General features: G+C 39.3%; 1 protein-coding gene across 1 annotated transcript; it reads right to left on the bottom strand.

The window, feature by feature from the left end:
- Positions 1-1117: 1117 nt before the first annotated feature.
- Positions 1118-24462, bottom strand: c19h18orf21 (chromosome 19 C18orf21 homolog). The gene is made up of 5 exons (XM_037692803.1): positions 24280-24462; positions 19133-19155; positions 17944-18170; positions 1715-1908; positions 1118-1535 (listed from the first exon to the last, which is right to left on the bottom strand). The coding sequence occupies exons 1-5, from the start codon at positions 24360-24362 to the stop codon at positions 1373-1375; spliced, it is 690 nt and encodes a 229-aa protein (XP_037548731.1). The 5' UTR covers positions 24363-24462; the 3' UTR covers positions 1118-1372.
- Positions 24463-25067: the final 605 nt, after the last annotated feature.

Here is a 25067-nt window from a genome sequence, read left to right as displayed (position 1 = left end):
ACACTCAGGCCGCAGGTTTACTGGAGGTTCCTAGAGTTTCCAAAAGCAGAATGGGAGAAGATCTTTCATTTATCAGACTCCTCCCTTGTGGAACCAACTTCTAGTTTCTGTCCGTGAGGCTGACACACTGTCTACTTTTAAAAATAGGTTTAACTCTATTGATAAATCCTATAGTTAGGGTTGGCTTGGGTTTCCGGCACTATCCAGGATTAGACTAATGGAGGATCAATTGACCACCTTTCGTCGCTCTGCTGCTTTCTTTACTTGCTCTACTCTGTAATTATTTCTATCCTTAGCATGTTTTCTTTCCTCCTATAGAAAGTACAGTAAACCTGCAGTTCTTTCACTTTTTACTAAAAGCACTAAGGATTTTTGACACCAGTTTAATGCTTCTTAAAAAAATATATTTTCTCTGTCAGCCTGAAAACAATGAATGTTTTTAATTCTAAAAAAAATAAAAAGTGAGTCATGGGAGGTAGCGACAATAAAAGCTTCAAAGATTAAGAATAAAAAGTAGTTTTTGAGTGAAAAAGTTTTAATTTGAGAATCACAAATAGCAAGTTGAATAGAAAAGTGAGGTATTTCACAATTTAGACATTATTCACTCAACTGTATTTACAAGAGTATAGATTCAGCTGATACAAAACGCACAAGAAATACATAAAGTAAAAGATGTTATAAGACAATGTTCTTTGTCATTCATCAAGCTAAAGTTTACAAAACACATAAAAAACTCTTTCTGTAAAGAGTTTAGACTGAAGTGCCTGTGCAACGTAAACGGCAACTGATGAAGTTTCTCCTCAAAACACACAAATATAATTTATTTCAAAACTTGTCTGTAAATTCAAAAACACTATAGCAAATGGCCGCCCCCTCTGTCAGTCTGACAAATAATCTTAGACATGTTTCTCACTGTAGAAGACTGAAAGCAAAGAGTCAATAAATCCAAATGCGTTATAGTTGCATATTATGTGTAATGATTTGTTATATATGTTTACCATAAAAAAAGTCTGACTAAATGTATAAAAAAATACTCAACTGAGAAGAGTAATGGTATTTACATCAGCTCCTTGCGAGAGTTGTGAAAACACTGAAAACTAAGAACGATAACTCCGGTTGATGATTGAAATTAGACGGAGGAGGAATTCCCTTTCACGTGAATAAAAACGTGTTAGCTGATCAAACGCTCCGTGCTCTCCGCGGTTACTGTCAGGACTTCAGGAGCGCCACACCAATCAGCCCAACAACAGTCGGCTCAGAAACCTAAGCTATAAGGTTCCTCCTTTAGCTTCAGGAGAAAACAAGGTGGACATGGCTCTCCTACGCCTCGTTCTTTAAGAGCAATAATAAAGACGGCGTGCATCCAGGAGACTCAAAGCGAGCAGAGGAAATCCTTCAAGCCTCCCTTCTTGCTGCTCTGGCTGTCCTCTCGCAGGAGAATCTTGCTGAGACGCTGGACGACCGAGGTTTTGGTTTTTGTGGAAGACTTGGAGGAAGTGGAGCTCGATGCTGAAACATTGTAAGAAACGGAGGATCTGCAGGGAGCAATCAAACAAAAAAAAAAAAAGATTAGATAGAAAAAAATGTTGCGCAACAAACACGCAAGCCATATTTTTTACATTTACAACTATTTTGCAGCTCACATCTGCAGCATCTGTTGCGTTTAGCCAGGCGAGGTTGTACTGAGGTAAAAGAGCAGCACGTGGATACTCACCTGGGTGTGCTAGTGGGAGTCTTGTTTGTTCCAGGAGGCCTGGGAGTCGTCGTGTTAGACTTGATGCTGGACTGAGGAGTCTTGTGCTTGCCGGCGCTCCCTGGAGTGCAGTGGGTTTTAGCGAAGGTAGACAGAAAATCCCTGTTCACGCCTTTGTGTCTGGTTGTCTTGCTGCAGGCGTGGCAGGTGGCCATCTGGGAGAATAACAAAAGTAATGTCTCAGTATGGATTCTCATTATGAAGATTTTGTTAGCGCAGCAGATTGACGCCTGGAGCACAGCAAAGTGCTCTGTGATGACACTGACACAGTCCGGCCACATCCACTGTGATCTCACAGCTGAGAAACAGATTACAATACAGTCCAGGAGAGAAAAATATCCACAGAGCTGACAGCTGAGGATTTCTTATGGCCTTGCCAAACATAATAATACCTTTCAGCATTTTTCACAGATGTGAAAATAGCTGTGAAAAGGCGAGATGTGGCTGTTGCTGTGCAGTTCTGCCTATTCTCAGTGAGGAATCACCAGTCAGCTTTGCAAGGTTAATACTATTATCTTTTTTTTTTTTACTGAAGCAGCTGGACATCTCAGTTATATCTACTCCCGCTCAACAAATTTAAAACGGTTTCTCAAATAGATCATTCATGCAAAACAATCATCTCTGAGCAAAGAAAACATTCAGTCACTCGTCAGAATTACAATTTGTTACTCTTCCGTCTATATACATCCTGACAATTCACGGGGAATAACCAAAATTCCTACTTTCCACTTGTTAAACTTCAACAGATCACTTAGTGCAAGAAAGGAAAACAGTGCATTTGCTGACAGATCTATAAACAATGAGTAAAAAAAATATGAACTAATAAGAAATAACAGGAACAGTACAGTAAAATAACTCCGTGTGACGATGCAGCAGTCAGTTCTAAAAACGACATGTTTACAAGAAATCAGTTTTTTTCTCAATTTCAGTCTTGGATCAACAAATCATTAAAACTAGGACTATAGATTTTTGTTATTCCGACCGCCTGCTTGTATAAGAAAAGCTGCCAGGTTTGCTTTGCATTTAAAATCTGATCCAACAGCAGAGAAACAAGTTTATCTTTCCTCCCTGAGGCAAAGTTGTTGCATTTAACTTCAATTTAATGTTGAGTCACCAATTCTTCAGACTTCCAGTGACTTCAGTCCCATTAGGAGATCCAAATGAGGACCAGGTTAAAACTGGTTAGAACAGACCATGGGTCATCAGCTCTGAACAGAGCCGATGAGATGCCGAACTTACAGACACGAACGTAGCCATCTCAGACTCCGACAGGTGGCTGAAGTGTTGGAAGAGTTGAGTTCCGATGAGTCGGGAGCAAAGAGTTCAAACTATCACTTAATCTGACGGAGCTTGAAGAGTTTACTGCACGAGTCTGCACGTGGCTTATAAAGGCCGAGCCCCGCAGCTGATCCACCCCTCAGTCCACAGAGGTGTGGCTCAGAGGACGACTGACCAATGCTGAGCAGAATGGGCCGTCTGATAAACACAAACACGTGACATTAAAGACTTTATATTGGGTCCACATGCAAACATCTTCTTTTAATGGAATATTGAGCCTTTTTCAAAAACAAGGTAAGAAATTATTCTTTCAGTTCAGCACAAACATGTCAAACATAAAAAGCTGGTGGAGGACCAACTCAAAAACTACCTCCTTTTAAAGGTCAACAGGTCAAAGAATGACTTTAACTGGTGCTCAAATCAAAAATAAAGCTCATTCATCATCAACAAGAGAGGAAAAAATAACAGATTGTTTGAAAATGTCATTTCACTTTCCGAGTTACTATAATTAAATTAGAGCTATAAACAAATTGTCTGTATAAAAAGTAATCCAGGCTTCTATATGAGCAAATGAAGCAGGAAACACTCGGCAATAAACTCCTTTTCATCAAACTTATCTTCACACAGTCATCCTTCTAAACTTAGCAAAGCCCAAACCGATAGAGATCCCAGTGGTGTCATATAAATAAACGGATCACAGCTGATGATTCAGATCAAGCTGGGAATTTATTCCATATTATTCAGGGACATGGGATCTGAAGTAAAAAAATAATAATCAGATTAATAGTTAAAAACGGGGCAAATGATGTTATAGAGACACTTCTTTCTAGTTGTATATAGATATATTTTATTGAAAAGTGTAAAATGAAGGCATTTACACAGCAGAGTGAAGAGTCAGTCCTGCTATAAAAACAGGCCTTAAAACTGGGCTATTCAACTGGTGGCCCGAGGGCCAAATCAGGCCCACAAGTGTGCTCACTTTGGCCCACCAATGGGCTTATTTTTAAATAAAATTGATCTTAAATCATATACCTTACTCATCAAGAATAACTTCTGGATGTCTGGCCCCTGAGCTCTTGGCTTTCAGTAACTGTGGCCCCCTGAGCAGTTCAGTTGAAAAGACCTGCCCTAAAATTAACATCGAGTGTGTGAAGCAGTCGGTAAAACATGCACATCTGGAGCAAAATTTGCAGACAAGAGTTTTCCTGTACAACATCATAAAATAAGTAACAAAACGACAGAATCAGATAACGAGAAAATGCAGTAATACAAAAACTAAATATTCAATCTGTGGGAGGTTTATTTTTTTGCTTCTCAGAGCTTCTACAGCGAAACAAATATTTTATGACAAGTAGGAGTGACAGATGCTTCGAAAGGAGACTGGTGCTGACATAAACTTTTCATTTAGGCTCATCTGATGATTATCAAAGTTACTGAGGCAGCTTTAACTGCAAAAGCAACAAATAAATAAATAAATATTTGGCATCGTAAAAAGCAAGCACATCTGTCACCAACTTCAGCTCTGCAGTCTGCTGTGCATCCTACAAACACAAACCAACAGATATTTAACACGTTTTAAAGAAACGATCCGCGTCCAGGAACGGACATGAATCACTCCAACATTCACTACATTTCTGCAAGACTGAAAAAACTAAATGTTTTCTTTGTTTCCAGTACTGCAGCCTTCACTGTCACTCCTACTGTAAGTGATTATTGTTGTGGAGATGATGGTAAGAGTTTAGATTTACTGGATGAACTGGATGACTTTCAAATGGTTGCTGGGAAATGTAGATTGGCTCATGATGCCGTGTGTGTGTGTGTGTGTGTGTGTGTGTGTGTGTGTGTGTGTGTGTGGCTAGTCGATGAAAACACACAGCTGGATACAGGCTGATTACAGCTAGCCTGACCTCACACTGTTTCTCCTCTAGGCTTCAGCACTTACAGGTTTACATTAAAGCACAAACTTGACCGCTAGAGAAGAGAAACCTCCACAGACAGGTCGAGTAAAATGATCTTATCACACAACTACACTATGAAAGCAACAGCTAAATGCTCTGTGCTGTCAAACTCAGAATTTAATTCAAAATCTTACTTCTAACCTACAAAGCCCTCAACAACCTAGCTCCATCTTATATTCGAGATCGTATTGTTCCATATTTTCCTAACAGAGAATTTCACTCTCAGACTGCAGGCTTACTTGTGGTTCCTAGAGTTTCCAAGAGCAGAATGGGAGGAAGATCTTTCAGTTATCAGGCTCCTCTCTTGTGGAACCAACTTCCAGTTTCTGTCCATGAGGCTGACACATTGTCCAGTTTGAAGACTGGGTTTAAGACTTTCCTTTTGAATAAATCCTATAGTTAGGGTTGGTTTTAGAGCTATAATTTCTAACTTGAACCCAAAACCCAACCCGGACTGACCTGGATTAGGGCCGGGCTGTTATAATATGATTAGTGGGCGGGCTGGGCCGGTCTCGGGCTTTTAATTAGGTCAGGATCAGCCACAGTCTAATTATATGATAACATGGCCTGCCATACTCCACCAGCCACATACGGCCATTTCACCACGAGCTGACCGGACTTGAAAGAGGTAAAAAGTTCAGTTAAGCTTCAGATGGGACTGCACTGCCAGGCCGCGAGCCATCGCCCAAATGTACGTTCATTCTGCCGCTGCACTCAGCGGACGCGTGCGGCCGACGACTCAAACAGGTGAGATCCCAAAGCAGACGCGTGTCAGAGCGGTCCGCGTATCTCAGTAATTCAGACGAATACAGGCAGAAACAGGGTTTAAATGCTTTTTTATGGCCATGAAATGACAAACACCTTCAGCTTCGAATCTTCTGCCGCTTTTATTCAGCTGCGTGTCCCCGACTGTAAAATAACTAATTAAAAATGGAGAGTTTTTTCCGGGTTCGGACCTGTAATTACTGTTAATTCGTCGGGTCGGGTGGAGTTCGGAAATTATGACTGAGGGCTGGGGCCAGGTCGGATCAGATTTTTTGGGCCTGAATGTAACTCTAGTTGGCTTGTACAGGCTTAGACTACTGGAGGACAAATTGGCCCAATTTCTTAAAATGAATCGTTACAATTGAATAATTTTCATTTGATATTCTTTCTATCGTAACATGTGATTCTCAACCTGCCATTGTGTATCTATTCGTCCTTCCTGTCCCTTTCAAACCCAGCTAGTCGAAGCAGATTGTCTGGTTCTGCTGGAGGTTTCTTCCTCATGAGGAAGTTTTTCCTTTCCATTGTTGCCTTCGTGCTTACTCAAGACGAGTCTGCGATGATGTTAAACTCAAAGCAGTCTGCTCCTCAGATAAATAATGTTATTAACTTTTATATACCGGTATAGGAATGTTTCTGTTCAGTGCCCTGAGATGACTTCTGTTGTGACTTGGCGCTATATAAATAAACTGAATTGAATTGTTAGTGCGTAGAGGCCAGAAGGAGAGTTAACCTGAAATCCAAGCCAGAGCAGTCACATGTACCCGTTTAATTTACTCTAATCCTTTGACATGTTATGAGCCTAACTTGGAGGAACACACGTGAGCTGCTGCAGCGAAGAGATTTAATTTTTGCATCTTGGGATTATGGCAGCAAAAGAACCAGAGCAGTGGTCAATAAAGCACATGGCAAAGGTGAAACGTTAAAAGTTTTAGGTCAGAAAAGGGATAAGCAATCGCCTCAATAGAGCTAAAAGCACTAATAAGACTGTTTGTTGTAGAGCTGTTGAAAAGTTAAGTTGAAGACATGACAGACAGATGAGACCTTCTTACTCAGCAGCAGCATTCCAATATTAAATCTAACTTTTTTCACATCAGCCTTAACCCATTAAAAACTCATCTTGTGTCGTCTTCCTCTCCTAAAGGCGTACTTGTGATTACATTCAAGTCAAAACGTGAGCAAACACAGATGGTGACACAGACAGACTTAACCCCGACCCCACACACATACCAGTACGTCACAACCATTTTAACTCGGGCACGGTTGCAGGAACTGTTGTTCAAGAAATAAAGCAATAAAAAAACGTGTGCAGTAAATAGATTTATGGAACCTACTGAGCATTAAGATTTTTGAAAAGTAAAATATAAAATTAAACCGTTATGGGAGTTGGAAAAAGAGCTGCGTGCCACATGGCGACAAGACAAGCCCAAAACAGACGCACATAAATCAATCCTGGCTCGGACTATATTTAGCCTCTGCTCCATAAATACCTCCCTCCCCGTGTCTCTCCCTCGTGCCAGAGGTCAGCCTGGGTTGATTAGTCTGACCTGAGCATCCTGATACCCCCGAAAGGATAAAGATGAGCAGAGTAACAGAGCGCCTGTCAGATTTAAAAGCTTGTGAAGATCTTTCGCTCTGATCTGATGTTTATAAAAAATGGATTGGGACGTGGAGAACAAATGTCTGTGCGGGGTGTGAATGTCATCAGGAAACACATGGATACAATGTAGTGAACCTGAACGTTGGAGGGAGATCAATACGGGCCAAGCGGTGATAACCTTCCTAACCTGTCGGGTGCTGGTGGGCGCTTGTTGCTAAACGCAGAGAAACCTGATCTGACTGCAGAGCTGCGACATGCTGCCACTTAAAACAAGATGTTTCCATTTCCTTCCTGTCTGCCTCCACTGCTGACAGAAAGGTCGTTTGTTCTGAACTAAACACAAAACATCCATTGATTTATTTAGTTTCTAGCAAAGATTAGATGAATTAATGTCATAATGTTCAGATTTTTTTAATGTTAAACACAGGATGATTGTTTGTTTTTTTTAATCTATGGCATAGATTGGAAATAAATAAAGCAAATCTCAACGATAAAATCTGACAAATTATACAAAAATCCTACTTTTATTCTCTGCTGATAAAGTTGTGTGATGATGCTCTATTGTTATCCAAATAAGCTGATCTCATTGAGCTCAAATATATTGTAAATTAATTCAGCAAAGTTGAAAAATCCTCTCATTCTCATCTGGACTTATAGAGGAAAGCTAAATGCATTTTACTGAAATCTTCTCAGACACAACAAACTACAATGTTTTGGTTCTACATATCGATATATCATTTAAATATATACTTTTTACCAGGTTGCAAAAATGAAGGAAATATATTCTCAGGAAAACTTCATGGTCTATCCTATGATGCTTTAGTCATGTAAAAACTAAATTAATTCCTCGAGTTTGCAGAGATTGTGTACTTTTACTTCTTTAAAGCTCTTCTAACGTCCAACTACAGCATCTCAGTTGAGCTGAGGTCTGGACTTGTGATTTTCCGGGGGTTCTGTTTGTGTGTTTGGGATTGTCGTCCCGCTGCACGACTGTTTGAACAAAGCTTCAGCTGTCGGTTGGACAGATGGCCATGCGTTTCACTCTTGAATACTTTACTCAAAAACTCCTCACTTCCCAGATCCTGTGACTGCAAAACAAGTTCAAGTCACCAGCCAACCAAAACAAGCAACACTTGTCTTTTTATAGGAAACATCAACATTTACTAACACAACCATTTATCATAGTAATATCTGAAATGTAGCAGTTAATAAAAAAAAAAATACAATTTGTGGAGCAGAGTGTGACTTTATCATCCATTCCTATTAAAGTTGGTAACTCGTGGGTTTTATTTACTTGTAAATAAACATTTTAAAGACAAAATATGAACTCCAGATAGTGAGTAAAGCCCCCAGTTTACTACCACATACATACGTACGCAGAGGTACGCATGTACGTACGCAGAGGTACGCACATACGTACGCAGAGGTACGTGCGTACCCCCCAGCGTACCCTCCGTGCAAAGCTCAAATTTTTACGACCGCATACGCGGTGTCGCACAATAAACTGCCCAGCGACGGACTGTTTTGTATGTGACACCAATGTATTAAATGCCCCTTCTTCATCCCTGATCTGGTCTTTTCTTTTTTTTTTTTTTTTTGCCAAGAGGCAGTAATCTCTTCCTCCTCCGTTGATGCCATGACTGAAATGGTGAGAAATGGCAGAATTTGTCACGAGCGAATTAAACTCAGGTCCAGCGTGGCTGCGGGAGGGTCTGGAGATTTCCTGGTGGGCTGGTCTGATGTGTGGGCTGTAGAGCCAGCGCTCTCTGTTTTTTTTTAGATCTTTTTATTAACAACATATAAACACAGAACACTGCTGCTTTTTTCCTCTTTTTTCCAACCTGTCAATCAATCCAGTAGGCGTGACAGCAAATGACCAATCGGCGACCTCAATTTGTCCCGAAGGTAAACGCCCCTCGTCTGTGCTCAGGGAGTACGCTGGAGTATCATGTCTGAACACTCTGCGTACAGTACACGCGTACGTACGCGTGAACGGAGGTACGCGGCAGTATACTGGAGCCTTAAGGTTAAGTATCTGGGCGTGTTGTTTACGAGTGATGGTAGGATGGAGCAAGAGATGGATAGACAGATTGGGACCTCGTTTTCAGTAATGAGGGCGTTGCTTCAGTCAGTCGTGGTGAAGAAAGAGTTGAGCCGAAAGGCAAAGCTTTCGATTTACTGGTCTATCCATGTTCCAACCCTCTACTTGTGATGTTTGGATCATGAACTTCCTTCGCAGGGCGGCTGGGCTCAGCCTTAGAGTTAGGAAAAGTTTAAATACCCTTTATCAGACAGAGCGAGGTCAACACAACCTCTGCTTCACAGCTCAGTTTTTGAAGGCGGCAGAAGTTATCAGTTATCAGACTCCTATCTGAGTAGACAAAAAGACTTGCTTGACTTCACATATGTGGTTCTATATTAGTTTAACATTATTAAGTGAAAACAGCCATGATCTTCACATAACGTCCCCCAACACTAACCACCTCAACTGACTCTTTTCGATATGGAGGAGCAGCGGGTATACTCCAAGCTCCCCCCGGATGATGGAGCTCCTCAGCCCTATCTCGCAGTAGGGGTTGTGTATCTTCTTTGGCCTGTGAAAGCCTTGGGGTCCCTCCAGGAGAGCATGGAAGCCTCACAGGGGAGAGGGATGTCTGGGTTTCTCTTCTGGACATGTTGCACCGTGACTTGATTACTGATAAGTGGTAGAAGATGGAGATAGTCTAATTATTAAGGTTAGATTTCACTCCCTGCATCTATATTTTGGCTTTTTTCCATTAAATGAATAAGTGTAACGTCACGTTTTATATTTGAGGCTGTATTTGTCTAATTTCAAAACCAGTTTTTTTTTTTTTAATCATGTGCTAAAATAATTAATATCATTAGTGTAAATAATATGAGTGGATACAAACGGGTGTAACTGGGTTCACAAACTTTTCTGACCCAGCGGTGTTTCGGTCTGAAGCTGCACAAAGTGATCAGGAATAACCCAGACAGCCTGGAGACGGATCTGAATTTAGAAATCACTGATTATTATGGGAGGTGATGAACGGTGCATGCGAGGTTTTATGCAGTGAATGCCTTTAACGTGCACACGTGCAGACGGATTTAATTTCAGCGGGGATTTATCGCAAACGTCGGTGAGTCAAAGGATCTAAAAGCTTACGGACCTTGAATTTTATGATTTATTGCAGTTTAAAAAAAAGATTAACAAGTCCCAGTGATGACTTTATTAGTAATACTGAGATAAAATGTTCTGAAGTAGAGCATGTAATTGACACGTTGCAGATTCTATTTATAGACTTTAAAAATCTCATGTGATGGACAAAAATATGATTTTATTGTCTTAGAAATAATTGTGTGTAAACTGTTAAGTAGAAAAAGAACTGATCTCTAAAAAGTGTAAAATTAGACACTTAACTTTCAAACGTTTTCGCCATATTTAACATTTAATTTTTGTACAATAAATCCAGATCTGGACGGTAGTTTGAGCTCTAAAGCATAAACTATTTGACCAAGGTTTCAGTCGTTAATTAGCTTGTTGCAGTTATGGCTTCCAGTCATCATTAAGAAAACACACACACATGATTTGTAAAACCCTCTCAGGCTGTTTGTTCAGTTTTTACAGCAGAAATAACTCATCAGTTCTGTAAACAAATACTTTTGGGGTGAAATTATCCCACAAAAGAGCTAAATGAATATTAAGTGGCTGCAAAGTGGATTTATGAGGGGGTGTGACATGTGCCAGAGGGTTGACCAGACATTTTTTTATGTTTAAAAAGAAGAATACAGAGTCTGGAAATAAAGTTATATACATATAAATGAAACGTGCCATTTTAAATGTGCACAGCACTGGATCTGTCCAAGAAACAGGATATATGATGCAGTACGTAATTCAAGTGCAGGAAATAAATTAACCACCCAAAACAACATGAATATATATGGGCAGGGAAATGACTGAACTGACTGTGTCTCTGCTGTAACAAACATCTCTGCTGGGAAGTATAAATCTATTCACATGGAGAACGGAGGGAGGGAGGAACGGAGGAGGAGAATTTGCTGTTGTTCTGCGCTCCATTTACGGTATACGTCGCTCTCGCGGAGCTGCAATCCAGCTTATTTCCATATCTGCCGCTAGATAACCTGTCCAGCATGCATAAACACATCTGATTTACAGTATTGCTGAGAAAAACCTGTCCTGCACCGGCATCCCCCCCAAGGGCAACGCATTCACACATCTCAAAGGGAAATATGGTGTGAAATGATGAAAGGGATTTACAGCCTCAAGAATAAATACTCCGAACAGTTCATGTTGGAGGATTGTAAATGAGTTTCCACTCCGCCCCCCCCACATACGCATATATTTACTGTAAATATATACATATTCAAATACATTGTTGCATGTGCAATGTTTGAAAAGTCTCACTTGGAAAAACCACATGAATGCAGCATGTGTGCAGGGTGAATTCTAGAAATCTCCTGATGCATGCTCATTCTAGAAATCATTAAAACAAATTCAACAGAACCTGAAGAAAACTCAGCTGAACTCATTGTCACGCAACAACTTCCATCTACAGCGAGACCCCACAAGTGCTTTGACACATGCAGGAAGGAGAAAAATGAGTACCAGCTTCTGCAAAACACTCATGTCCCAGTTAAAATAAATTCTGGCTAAACTGCAACACACACACACAAATTACAGCTGTTACAGAGTGTGTTGTAAACCTTCTCAGGGAAAGATGTGTTTAACAAAAGCAGGCTGCCGTCACACAGACATAAAAAACTCTGGCACCCTGAACTAAAACCAAAACCCTACCTAAAACAAATTAACTCCACAATAAGGTAGCAAATTATTATGATGTGTAGAGCCAGTTGTCATGATCTGTGTTGTAGTCAGTTTTGTTTAAAGTCTTTTTGTGGTTTATTAAGTTTAGTTATATCTTTAGTTTTACTTGTGGTTTCATTTTCCCTGTGTGACATCGATTCACATGCCTTTAGTTAATCTGTCCAATCAGTCTGTCACATCCACTTCACCTGTTCCTTTTTCCTTGTTAGTCTCAGCTGCAGTCAATCTCCTATTTATCCTTAGTCAAATATTCTGGTCCTTTCCTCCAGTACATTATTGCACTTCATGCCACAAGTCCAGTTTCCATCATAATGAAATGGGTTTTTGGTTTTTCAAGTCTTTGTGTTGAGCTTGCATTCTGGGTTCCTGCTTCCTAACAAACCCGACGTGCCCCCAAAAAACTAGAAAAATAAAATAAATAAACTAAAATAATGCATTTGGCTTGGGAACGTTTCACATTCTGCCAAGACCGAACTTAAAATCAGTGTCAGAACAAGTTTTAAACTTAGATTTAAAGCATCCAGTCAAATAAATGAAGCAAAAAAAATACACCTGCTTAAATATTGGTCAAAAAATAAAATAAAATCCAATATTATTTTAGTGAAGATGTAATGTTCAAATACAAAATAGAAAGAAAGGCAGTCCCTTTGTATTCAGGCACTTAGACTCCAATAAAACGTGTAAATGAAAAAGTTAAGTCACTTTCCATAGCATACAATTACACGATATTCATTAGATTAGATGATTGTGTTCCTAATATTTAAAGTGCGGGGATCTGGATGAGCTTTAACTGAGCTGACAAAGCACAGAAGTGGGTGATGTTCATCAGGTGGGGAATGGACTGAAAACAGCTTTAAAATCCACAAACAGATTGTGCTCAAATATATACTGTATATATAGTCAAACATGGTAGCGGGAGTATTATGGTTTGGCTGTTATTTTGTGCCTGGATCAGGATGGCTTCCCACTAGGGATGCACGATATTGGATTTTTTTTACCGATATCCGATATGTTAAAACTTACATGGTCGATAACCAATACCAATATTTTTTATATACTTTCCTTTGTCAGAACATTGCCCTCTTATTTAAGCTTATTTGCTACAAAAATTGTGTAACAGCTGTAAAAGTTGGTGACATCTATTCTGTAACAGACATATGATATGCTTTAACTTATAGTAAATGAAAAGTGTTAAATATTATTCATTAGCATTAGTCACCTGCAATGCTGTCTCACTTGTGGAGGCTTGTTCCAGGTTCCTAGCTGCAATGTGAGATCCTCTGCACTCCTGTGCATGAAGGACAGCCGTTTTAAGTTCAAAGTTATTATCTATCCATTGTGCCATAAGACTAATCATGCTAACGGGGCTAACACTTAACGTCCAAATGTCTGTGGTAAACCTCACAAGTGCTATCGGCTATTAGCTTCTTAATGACGTCGGAAATAACGACTTGTATCTCGGGTAAGGCAACGTCAGAACAGTATTTCTGACTGGGGACAATGTAGCAAGGCTCAACGTAGTCCAAAAATATTTGGACTCTAACATTCTCAACGAAAAAAAACTTCCACACCTCCGACATTTTGACTTCTTCTTCTCCACTGTGATCGGATCAGATAGACGCGCGTGACGTCATCACGTTGTGCTGGGGCTGCAGGCATCCTTGTCGGTGGTTGTCATACAAAAACAGCTTCTTTTATATCGGTGAGTTATTTTGATGGAATGGTCGATGTCCGATATTTAACTTTAACGCTAATATTGGCCGATACCATGCCGATAATATTGTGCATCCCTACTTCCCACCACTCTAAACTCTACATAAAACCAGCAAAATTGTAAAACATAATACTTGACATCAGACCATGACCTGAATCACAGGAAGACAGACTCTTCTGGAGAATGGCTGAAGAGTTTTACAGCAATCCAGTCAAATTTATGACTTTTAAAGACAACACAAGCAGCTCTCGGGGCAATCCATCAATATGCCAGAAGAAAAGTTTGCCCATATGTATGTTACAAAGGGTAATTTTTCCCAACATATAAATAACTTCACTTAAACAGTAGGTGAAGTCACACTGATAAGTAGATGTAAAAAAACTCTCAAGGCCAAACAATATTTAAGTGTCTCTGTCGCTTATAATCCTCTACTTCCAAGCTTTGACTGAACACTTCTATTTTTAAAGACAAGGAATCTCTCTGTTGTGGCTCTCATGCTCCTTCCTGCCTCTGTTGTCACGATCTGTTTATGAGCAGAGAGCCAAAGAAAGAAGAGCGCTCAACACTCGTCCTCCCATCTGCAACGCTCCGACAGTCGCCCTGACTGTAAGCAGATGTGTGCCAACGACTCTTCAGACAATAACAGGCCAGCGAGTATTCAAACAGAGAGTAAATATATCCTGGAGGACAGTCCTGGGGTGTGTTGGTTTACAACCAGGCCATGTGATAATCAGACGTGAACATTATTCACTGTGATGATGGCTGCTGACGTGTGAGGAAGAGGAGAGCTGCATGCTCACAGATGGGTGTGTATATAAAACAAAGACCTCAAGTAAACACTCAGCAAAGTAATGTTTGCTAAAGAGTGAGAGTTAACAGCAGAGCTAATCCTGGCTCCAGTTGGAAAAGATACTCATGTATTTATTACTTGTTCTAGTGGTCGTGATAATCCGGCTCTTAAACTTAAAATGGTTTGTAAACTTCATTTTGGTGGCTCATTTTTAAAGTTGTAATTTAATTCATGCAAGATCTAACAACTCTACTTTCAAAATGACAGTTTAAGGAATTATTCCGATATCTTAAGCTATAACTCTTTCTGTGCAATTAGGAATATTAAAAAAAATTGTCCTTTAGAGCCAGTTAAAAAAAGAGCCAGGTAATAGTACTCTTCTGTAGGAAAAAAGAAACATACATAAAATGATCTACTTCTCTCCACTTTTCAAAACCAGGTTAATCTCTCTGTTTACAGGGGATGCTATATGCCTGATGAAAAGTGGGTGAAGCATTTGCAACACAACCGTTTTATCACATCCGCCAATTAATTATAATTATCGCACGTCGCCGAAGGTAAAGGGACATAAATATGGATGCTACACACGTCATGTTTACTAATTCTGAAGTTACTGCAGAATTGGAACCAACAAATGAAAAAAAGAAGATAAAGGAAAAACAAGTCTCTCTTGTAAATGAGTCCTCGTGACTCAATGAGACTAATCTATATAAATAAAGGTTGAATGATCTTGCTGCTTCCCACCTTGATGCAGAACTGTGACAACCATCGCATTTTAATGACGTAAAAGTTGGATGAAATGCAACACAACCGTTCAAACTGAGGTTGCTTTGGAAAATATAAGATTTGAATCCTATTTTGTACCACATGTGAAAGTGGTCCATTTGAACAGTGGTACGCTGATGTCCCCTGTTGCTGAGGGATCTGAATAGAATACGTTTTAGAAAATGGTTTTTCTGGACTGGAATTGAACAGAGAAAACAAGTAAACCTTAATGTTTTTGGTGCAAGATATTCAAGGTGAACAAAGGGAGCAACTTTATCCACAACTAGGCCCAATGGTGGAGTCAGGGGGCGGCTAAGGCCACCACAGATAAATATTCAGCCACCCCAATCATTTGAGGAAACTATACTTTTAAGCAATGTTAAAAATTTGAAAGCATAGTTGGGGTCCTCAAATGATCAGGGTGGCCGGTTTACATATAGTGCCATGCGAAAGTATTCGGCCCCCTTGAACTTTTCAACCTTTTGCCACATTTCAGGCTTCAAACATGAAGATATAAAATTTTAATTTTTTGTGAAGAATCAACAACAAGTGGGACACAATCGTGAAGTGGAATGAAATTTATTGGACGTGTCAAACTTTTTTAACAAATAAAAAACTTGTATATTATTCAGCCCCCTTGCGTTAATACTTTGTAGCGCCGCGTTTTGCTGCAGTTCCAGCTGCAAGTCTCTTGGGGTTTGTCTCTATCAGTTTTGCACATGGAGACTGAAATTCTTGCCCATTCTTTCTTGATAAAAGCTCGAGCTCAGTGAGGTTGGATGGAGAGCGTTTGTGAACAGCAGTCTTCAGTTCTTTCCACAGATTCTCGATTGGATTCAGGTCTGGACTTTGACTTGGCCATTCCAACACCTGGATACGTTTATTTGTGAACCATTCCATTGTAGATGTGACTTTATGTTTTGGATCATTGTCTTGTTGGAAGATAAATCTCCGTCCCAGTCTCAGCTCTCTTGTAGACTCAAACAGGTTTTCTTCCAGAATGGTCCTGTATTTGGCCCCGTCCATCTTCCCATCAATTCTGACCATCTTCCCTGTCCCTGCTGATGAAAATCAGGCCCAAACCATGATGCTGCCACCACCATGTTTGACAGTGGGGATGGCGTGTTCAGGGTGATGAGCTGTGTTGCTTTTACGCCAAACATATCGTTTTGCATTGTGGCCAAACAGTTGGATTTTGGTTTCATGTGACCAGAGCACCTTCTTCCACATGTTTGGTGTATCTCCCAGGTGCTTGTGACAAACTTTAAACAACACTTTTTATGGATATCTTTGAGAAATGGCTTTCTTCTGTCCACTCTTCCATAAAGGCCAGATTTGTGCAGTGTACGACTGATTGTTGTCCTATGGACAGACTCTCCCACCTCAGCTGTAGATCTCTGCAGTTCATCCAGAGTGATCATGGGCCTCTTGGCTGCATCTCTGATCAGTCTTCTCCTTGTTCCAGATGAAAGTTTAGAGGGACGGCCGGGTCTTGGTAGATTTGCAGTGGTCTGATACTCCTTCCATTTCAATGATTGCTTGCACAGTGCTCCTTGGGATGTTTAAAGCTTGGGAAATATTTTTGTATCCAAATCCGGCTTTAAACTTCTCCACAACAGTATCTCGGACCTGCCTGGTGTGTTCCTTGGTCTTCATGATGCTCTCTGCACTTTGAACAGAACCCTGAGACTATCATGGAGCAGGTGCATTTATACAGAGACTTGATTACACACAGGTGGATTCTATTTTTCATCATCAGTCATTTGGGACAACATTGGATCATTCATAGATCCTCACTGAACTTCTGGAGTGAGTTTGCTGTACTGAAAGTAAAGGGGCCCAATAATATTACACGCCACACTTTTCAGTTTTTGTATTTGTTAAAGTTTGACACATCCAATAAATTTCATTCCACTTCACGATTGTGTCCCACTTGTTGTTGATTCTTCACAAAAAATTAAATTTTATATCTTTATGTTTGAAGCCTGAAATGTGGCAAAAGGTTTAAAAGTTCAAGGGGGCCGAATACTTTCGCAAGACACTGTATATACTGTATTTGGAGGTGGCCATCTTGGATTTTGACATGGCAACCCATTTTTTGATAGTGCCCTTTCTTATGCCTGCATGCAGCCACACATCAAAATGGAAGTTGGTACCTCCCTTTTTTCTTCCAAGTTGTCCAGCTCACAAGATGAACCAGACAAATGGACAGAAATTATTTCCAACGTCATTCTGCGACGGGGACAAAAGCTTGGATTTTTGACATACAAAATGTAAAAAATTAACAAATATAAGTCACATATGGCATAAAAGTTGGATTTGGGCCACTTTGTAACAGTTTATACACATTTACGCTACACCGTTCCTTTAGCTTTTATTACCTTGTGAATAAAAGTTTGTTTTTTCTCATATTTTCACATCTAGGAATGAACTAAAACCAAACGTTGGTGAGGTGTAGTGTTCTCTCTCCTCACCAGAAATGAGGAGGACTTTTGGAAACGAAGCAGCAGCCTTTTCTGCGCCAGGCTTAGCCGTTTCCCTCTCTTACTCCTGAGCAGGATTCTCTGCACTTGTGCTGACGGACGCCGCTTGGGCCACAGACGCACCCGATGATTGTCGGGCTTCAGCCACTGGTGACAGTACGAACAGTAACAGGTGTCCTGAAACAAACTGGAGAGACTGTTCTTTTTCTTCGATAGAGCTGTAAAAAAAAAGAAAGTTATCAGGACCCATGCTGGTACAATGAGTCAGAATGTGCACAAGCTGATTTTTGCTATAATTGAGATTTGCGTAAAAATACGCAAATTATACACTATATAAATTATATGCTATCTAAAATGGTGTATAATTTTCCTAATCTATCTTCAAATTCTTAAGTCCTACCTTTAATTTTCTTTAAAATTGGCATTTTTCTCAAGCAGCTGCAGTAACCCCAGTAAATCTCTTCGTATGTTTGGCATCGTGTAGCTTTTAAAATATAAGGTTGAAACTCCAAATGACATCACTCCAGACCAATAAAAAACAAGTTTTCAAACAGGCACTCTCGTGTAGAAAACTAGCTTGTTGTTAGCCTGGTGATGGATCTCCAAACATGAACAAACTACATATCAGTTTGAAGCTTTTACGATGGAGAATCAGAAACAAATAACTCGGGTTTGAAAAATTTCTCATTGTGACTCATTTTACCAGCACGGTTCACATTTTGCATGACATACAGTAAGTCAGGGCAGGCAGGGCAGATGTTCGGCCTAGTTCTTTTTGCACAAAAACAAGCTATATTTCTATTATTCCTTTATTATTATTTGGACTTGAACAATGAAATAGGCAAGACAAACCAATCTCTGTGTAAACTGCACGTTTGCTTCTCAGGTACCAACTCCTGCCCTTTTTATGGAGAGAACCCTAACCAGACTTGCTGAATGGCTCCACTGGTGTGGTTTAGTTTGGCATGCGTGGAAGATTACACGTGAGTGTTTGTTTCCAGTGAGCTGTCTGCTACAGACAGATGGACGGATGACCATGTGTTTAGCTGAGGATTTATTGAGTTTCATCAACCTTGACAAGCTGGTGACAAGGTCCTCCTCACTACATCCTGTGTTTGTAGCTTCAGAGCACCAACGATTAAAAACATGCAGGAAAAAAAATATATAAATGCCAACTCACCATTTGCCTTGAAAGAATACTGCCTACAAAAAAGGAGAAATATCATCAGACATTGACACATTGCAAATGACCAGAAAACAACTTTTTTATGCAATTTAACATTCATGCTCTAGCCAGAGTGTTCAAGTTATACAAATATGTCATGGTTGTGACAAATAGTAAATATAGTTTGTTTGAAGTGGATATGTTTATGAAAAAAAATCTATTACAAACTGGAAAAATCAATTTAGAGAGAGGTAAAAAAAGATTAGATGCTGGCAGCTCTTCACGTTATATGGAGCGGTAAAAACGGAAACGGAAACATACAGAAAGAATTATCTTCCAAACAGCACGGGGCGACATCACCTTCCCAAAAGGCTTCCTCTATTTTTAGGATTGACTGAAATATTTGTGTAAACATTTTAACTAAGCCACAGCTAAGCTCTGATAAAATTAGCTCCGGGAGTAATGCGAGGTCATCGAATTTTCTGAGACACTGACATTTGGTATTTCATTATTTATAAGCCATAATCATCAAAATTACAAGAAATAAAGACTTGAAATATTTCACTCTGTGTAATGAATTTATATAATAAGTTCCTCTTTCTGAAATGATTAACAAAAAATAAATTGAACTTTTTCACATTACTGTATTCTAATTTTTGAGCTGCACCTGTACAAATACTTTCAGGTAAGGTCGTCAGACTGAAGGTTGGCCACGATGGCATCGTTGCAGGTTTACACAGAAGCTTGCAGTGTATTATTGGTGTCGTACGTTTTTCAAGTTCAAGTAGGTTTTATTGTCATTTCAAAATTGTGTACACACGGTCCCAATTACACCCAACGAAAGCAAAAATATAGTGTAAAAAGAAACAGTACGGTATATAAGGATCTAAAATATACACTAAGATATAAGCTAAATGAATGCCAAACGGTACGTTAAAAGATCTAAGATATACGCTACACAATAATAATATAAAACGATACGCTGAACAACAGCAGCGCAAACATGAGTCTGTGTGAGTTGATGAGTACGACTGAATATTTTTATTTAAACTTTTGTTTTTTTTGGTTAAATTATCAAGAAATGGTGAAGTATTGTCATGCAGACGGCCGCTGCGATAGGTCAGACTGTGAGGAACACTTGCGCTACTACAAGATACCACACATAAACGAGAATCTAAAGGAAGCCACTTAAAATTATCAGAGGAGCGGGGCGTCTCTGTCTGGGCAGGTTAAATCTGAATTTCTACGGGAAAACCATGAGCAACATCCGAGTTTGCTCTGCACAGTTTGTGTCAGGTACGGTAATATTTGGAATAGATGAAACTGAATTGCCTTTTACCAGGCACTTGCCATCAAGTCACGCGCACTCTTTCTCTGATCCATCCACAACACATCTGATTGTACACCTCTAACAAAACACCAGATCATCGGCTACAAAAGGACTTTGTGAAAACACCAAATAGTTCACAGTGTCTGGATAGGTCAAAGCTGGCAGAACCTTTTCATCTTCAGTTTACCAAGCTTGTGCGAGTCTTGGCAACTAATTATTGAATTGAATTACATGCAGTTATTCTAAATACCTCTTTTGCTGAAGGCTCAAAATCATCTACATACTTTGGAGCAGCTTATGCCTTCTTTGCAGAAGTTCACTCAGTGAAATCGAGGAAAATAACTTAAGCTTCGATTGTTAAGCGTACCTTGTTTACAGTGCATCTCCATAATGGCAGCTATTACGATACTCTGCGGGTTGTAGGACGTTGGTGCAACGGGTCTATTCTTCTATCAGACTTCCTTATTGTTTACGTCACTGACTAAATAATGCAACAGCATAAAACGACATGTTTTGCTTTTTTTCTTTGTAATGCAACAACCCCAGTATCTCTGTGAGAATTTAGCTTTCTTCCTGTTCCCCTGATGAGACACTTCCTAGAAGACGTATCCCAGGGCACAGCCTTATTAACATACTTGTCATTCATCTCCTTTTATGTGCATGTTTTGTTGCGTGATGGAGGCTGAAGATATGAGTCCTAAACATGTCTGTTGGGAGATATGATCAACACGGGTCTAATGGACATGAAACGGGTGGAGGGAGCAGTAAGTTTATGTGTTGGTTACAGTTTGAAATGTGAGATTAAAACAAAATAAGCAAGAGCCAGCTAAATGAAAGAACGTCCAGCAAAGATTTAGAACAGAGGTACATGACACGTGTTCATAGCAGATCAAATAATGATCCCAGTGTCTGAAGCATTCAGGTTGGAAATGGTTCCCTGCCTAACAACTGGGCAGATCCACTTCACCGTTTCCTGTATCACATGAAGGAATGCCCGAGGGCTGTAAGAGATGATCGGTCTGAAAGATAACGTTTCAACAAGATAATCCAAAAAAAAAAAAAAAACAGAAGCAGCCGGTCAACTACAGAAAACTCAGAAAAGAGAATAAATTTGGAAAACCAATAAAATGTTTTAGTGAAACCCCACTGCAAAATAGTCTTAAAGGGAATTTTGAATAAAAACTTGTCAAAATGTCAAATAGGTGCGTCAAGAACTGGATAATATGTAATTTGCAAATAAGACACTAATGGTCTGGAGGGAAATACTAGCTTTTTATAACCAGCAATTACTTTTTTTTTCAAAATGATAACATTATTTCTGAAAATGTTAAAAATAATTCTTGTATTAATAGCCATACTTTAATTCCCTGTTTAAAAGACGTTTATAGATTGTCTTAATTAAGAAAATGGATGTAAAAGTATTGTGAATACAATTCTTTAAAAGAAAAACAAAAAACAGTAGTTTAGGAATCGTTACAAGAATGTGACTCGTCTTTTTGACAAATATTTTTAGTTGTTAAATCGATGAAAGCAGCTTCCTCTTGCTGCTCCATCTGTATCCCCAGTTTCTACAGATTAAAGTCCATTTCTATTTTAATATTGTAAGGGTTTTATCAATACTAAACCAAAAAAAAAAAGAAAGAAAAGAACGGACCATGTGGTAAGAATAAAATCTTGAGTAATACTTGATGCTATTTAAAAGTCATGACGTTATATATCCAGCAGACAACATGCATGTTTTGGTGATTATAAGAACACAATGTGAGGAACACTAGATTAGATTAGATCAATATTAGAACATTATGTGAGGCTCTGGTTATTTACTGGAAAATGTTTCACTGACCTGGATCACATGTGAGCCTAAATATGACGACATCAACTCACACAAAACAACTAAAACACTCACATGAAGCAGCAGACCTTTCACCCACCTCCTCATACACATTCAACGAGCAGAACACTCTCAGACAATCCTTCTTTATTCTAAAGCAGTATATACGATAACGCATTGTAATCCTCGCACACAAAGCCATTCAGTCATCAGCCTGACAGAAGGTGGACAGCAGCAGTAGGCAGTAACACCATCTTCGATGTGTAGCGTTGTGAATAATGCCACGCACCCACGGCACAAACACTTCAGTGACGCACCGGCCAAGACCACTACTGAGAAGACCAAAATGATGGAAACCCCCAGAAGAACAGAGACAGATGAGCTTTCTGTTTTAAACGCCATCTGAATAGACGCCAACTAAAACATTCACATTCCCTTCCATTTTACACCCATTACGCTGCCTTTCATATGATCATTCTGGACGAAGCTCGCTTAATTAGCTCATAATGCAGAGTGTAAGGGTTTTTAGCTGTGGCTGATAAATGTGTCTTCACTGCCAGGCAATTTGGCACAAAAAGAGTTTTACAGAGAGCGATCTACTCATTTGTTTTTGCATCCTGCCTGCTGAACAGCTGGTTGTTAATAAATATGGTTGTCTAATCCAACAAGCAATCATTGCCTGAGAATCTGTGGAGTAGCTCATGCTTTAACATGGACGTATGCTCACACACATACCTTTTTTATTTAAACCTTTATTTTACCAGGAAAGAAATCCATTTGAGATTATTAATCTATTTTACAAGGATGTCTGTAAAATGACCCAAAGTGGGGCAGATTTGACAGTAAAATCTGTGGTTTTGTTTCCATTCATGGTTTTGCCCACAGATTTCCTGGCTCGGGTGAAAGAAAACAAGCTAGAGGATATGCGGACATGGCTGCAACCCAAAACAACCACAAGACTCCAAGTCCAAACACACTTTAGATGTATCGGTGCCTCTTTAAACCAAAATAAAGACACGTTTTCCAAAGGTGCAAAACCACTAGTTACTATCAGTATGGTCAGTTCTTAACATATTATTGATGAAAAACATCAAATATAATGTTACACCCACTTTTTCTGGGGATTCTCCAAACATCTATATTAATATTTAGCTCTTAAACGTCTTTAAAGCTCTAAATTGTACAGCCTTTTAAACAAAACTGACAAACCTATGGTTTAAAGAAAGCACAAAACAAAGAGGTGAAGAGCTGAAACTTGGGGAAATTGGACAAGGTTTTAAAACTGCTTATTTTCAACACTACAGCATAATATATAAATGAAACTACTAATGACATACATTAGACAGGTTATTACTTGAGAAAAATGTGGTACTGTACTCTGGAGTGTCTTTGACCAGAACTGAGCTGACAGCAGACGGACTTGTTCTCTTGTTTGATTAAAGCTATTGTCTCTGCTTGTTCCATTTCTATAGTTCTAATTGCTCTCACTTTAATGTCTTTTTAAGTGGCACAACCTAAACAATAAGTAAGAACCATTTCATAATTTAGGATAGAATTGGTTTAAAGATATGATGTTGCATTCCTATAGACATGATGCTCAAACGTGTTCTCAACACCTGGGATTTACAAATTTGGCTCATATAAAACATTAGTATGATAAGAACACAAGCAGAGGTACTGAAGGAAACTATTCACGTCTTACACATTAAAATCACAAGAAAATAAACAAAGGTTGTGACAGGGTATCATTTTTAAATAAATTACTTATGTTACATCAGTGGGAAGTTTAGATGATTCTCTGTGACAGCCAAATGATTTTTTTAAAAATGCATGTCCCAATACACACACAAGGAACATGTTTTCCAGGAATCACCTAGCTGGTGAAATTCTGCCACTTAGCGGCCACAAGCTGTAACTACAACAATGTAAGACAAGCCGCGAGTGAAACCACGGGTAAATGTGCATTTACAGCCGAATTTAAGAAAGAAAGAAAAAACTTACAAGAAGAACCGTGATAGCTCCTGGCACTTATCATGATACAGCAGAGACGCCTCAAAAAAAAACTTGGCAGACCTAGGCTCCATTGCTAAGCGTATTTCGCTTGCTGAAAAAGTACAATTCAGCTGGAATTAAGGCTAAGAAAAATGACTAGCAGAACATTTAAGAAGCTTTGAGGTATAAATTAAACCCTAAAGAATGTTCATAAATACACCCGGTGCTGTTGTCCCAAAAAAACAACTGCAAAAATGTAATAATTTAAGGGTATCCGATTAGCTTAGCCTCTCCAACTGCCTACGCTAGGTCGCAAAGCTCTGACGTTGCACCCGCTGCATTGTGGGAGATGTAGTTAAATCAACGCACACGAAGAAGCAACAGTTATTTGAGACCTTTGATCCATTTAGGCGTTAAAGTAAACAAAATGAAAGTAAATAACAACATGATGATAAATAATAGTCAGGTTACTTGATACTTAAAGTTAATTTGATTCAAAGTAGTTGTTTAAAGCTATTTTTACCGTCTGCTACAATTTAAAGCTAAAGTAAAAGATCACAAACTCGCCATTGTACAATAATAAAATAAATAATTATTCCAGTTTAATTGGGTAAGGATTAATTTGAGGTCATCCTTTCTTACACCTCATTGGACAGGGAGAATTACCAGCGGTAAACGCTAGTGGGACAACATCTTTATACTGGACTCAGCGCACAAACCTTGGAGTAATGCATCCGTCCCTGGACTCAGTGAAATTGTTTCAGTACGTCTGTGAAGGAATTCCCAGAGAGGGTCCT

This window comes from Nematolebias whitei, chromosome 19 (assembly GCF_014905685.2).
Source record: "Nematolebias whitei isolate Nwh7 chromosome 19, NemWhi1, whole genome shotgun sequence".
NCBI lineage: Eukaryota > Metazoa > Chordata > Actinopteri > Cyprinodontiformes > Rivulidae > Nematolebias > Nematolebias whitei.
The sequence above is the reverse complement of the archived record's forward strand: the minus strand, read 5'-3'. Positions and strand labels throughout refer to the sequence as shown.

Bases quoted from the DNA above. Each gene is read 5' to 3' on its own strand.
- c19h18orf21 (XM_037692803.1), bottom strand. From the start codon at position 24,362: ATGGAGCCTAGGTCTGCCAAGTTTTTTTTTGAGGCGTCTCTGCTGTAT. The intron at 19,156-24,279 runs GTAAGTTTTTTC...CCTTTTTTGTAG, and splicing joins GAGCTATCACGGTTCTTCTT to GCAGTATTCTTTCAAGGCAA. The intron at 1,536-1,714 runs GTGAGTATCCAC...TGCTCCCTGCAG, and splicing joins ACTCCCACTAGCACACCCAG to ATCCTCCGTTTCTTACAATG.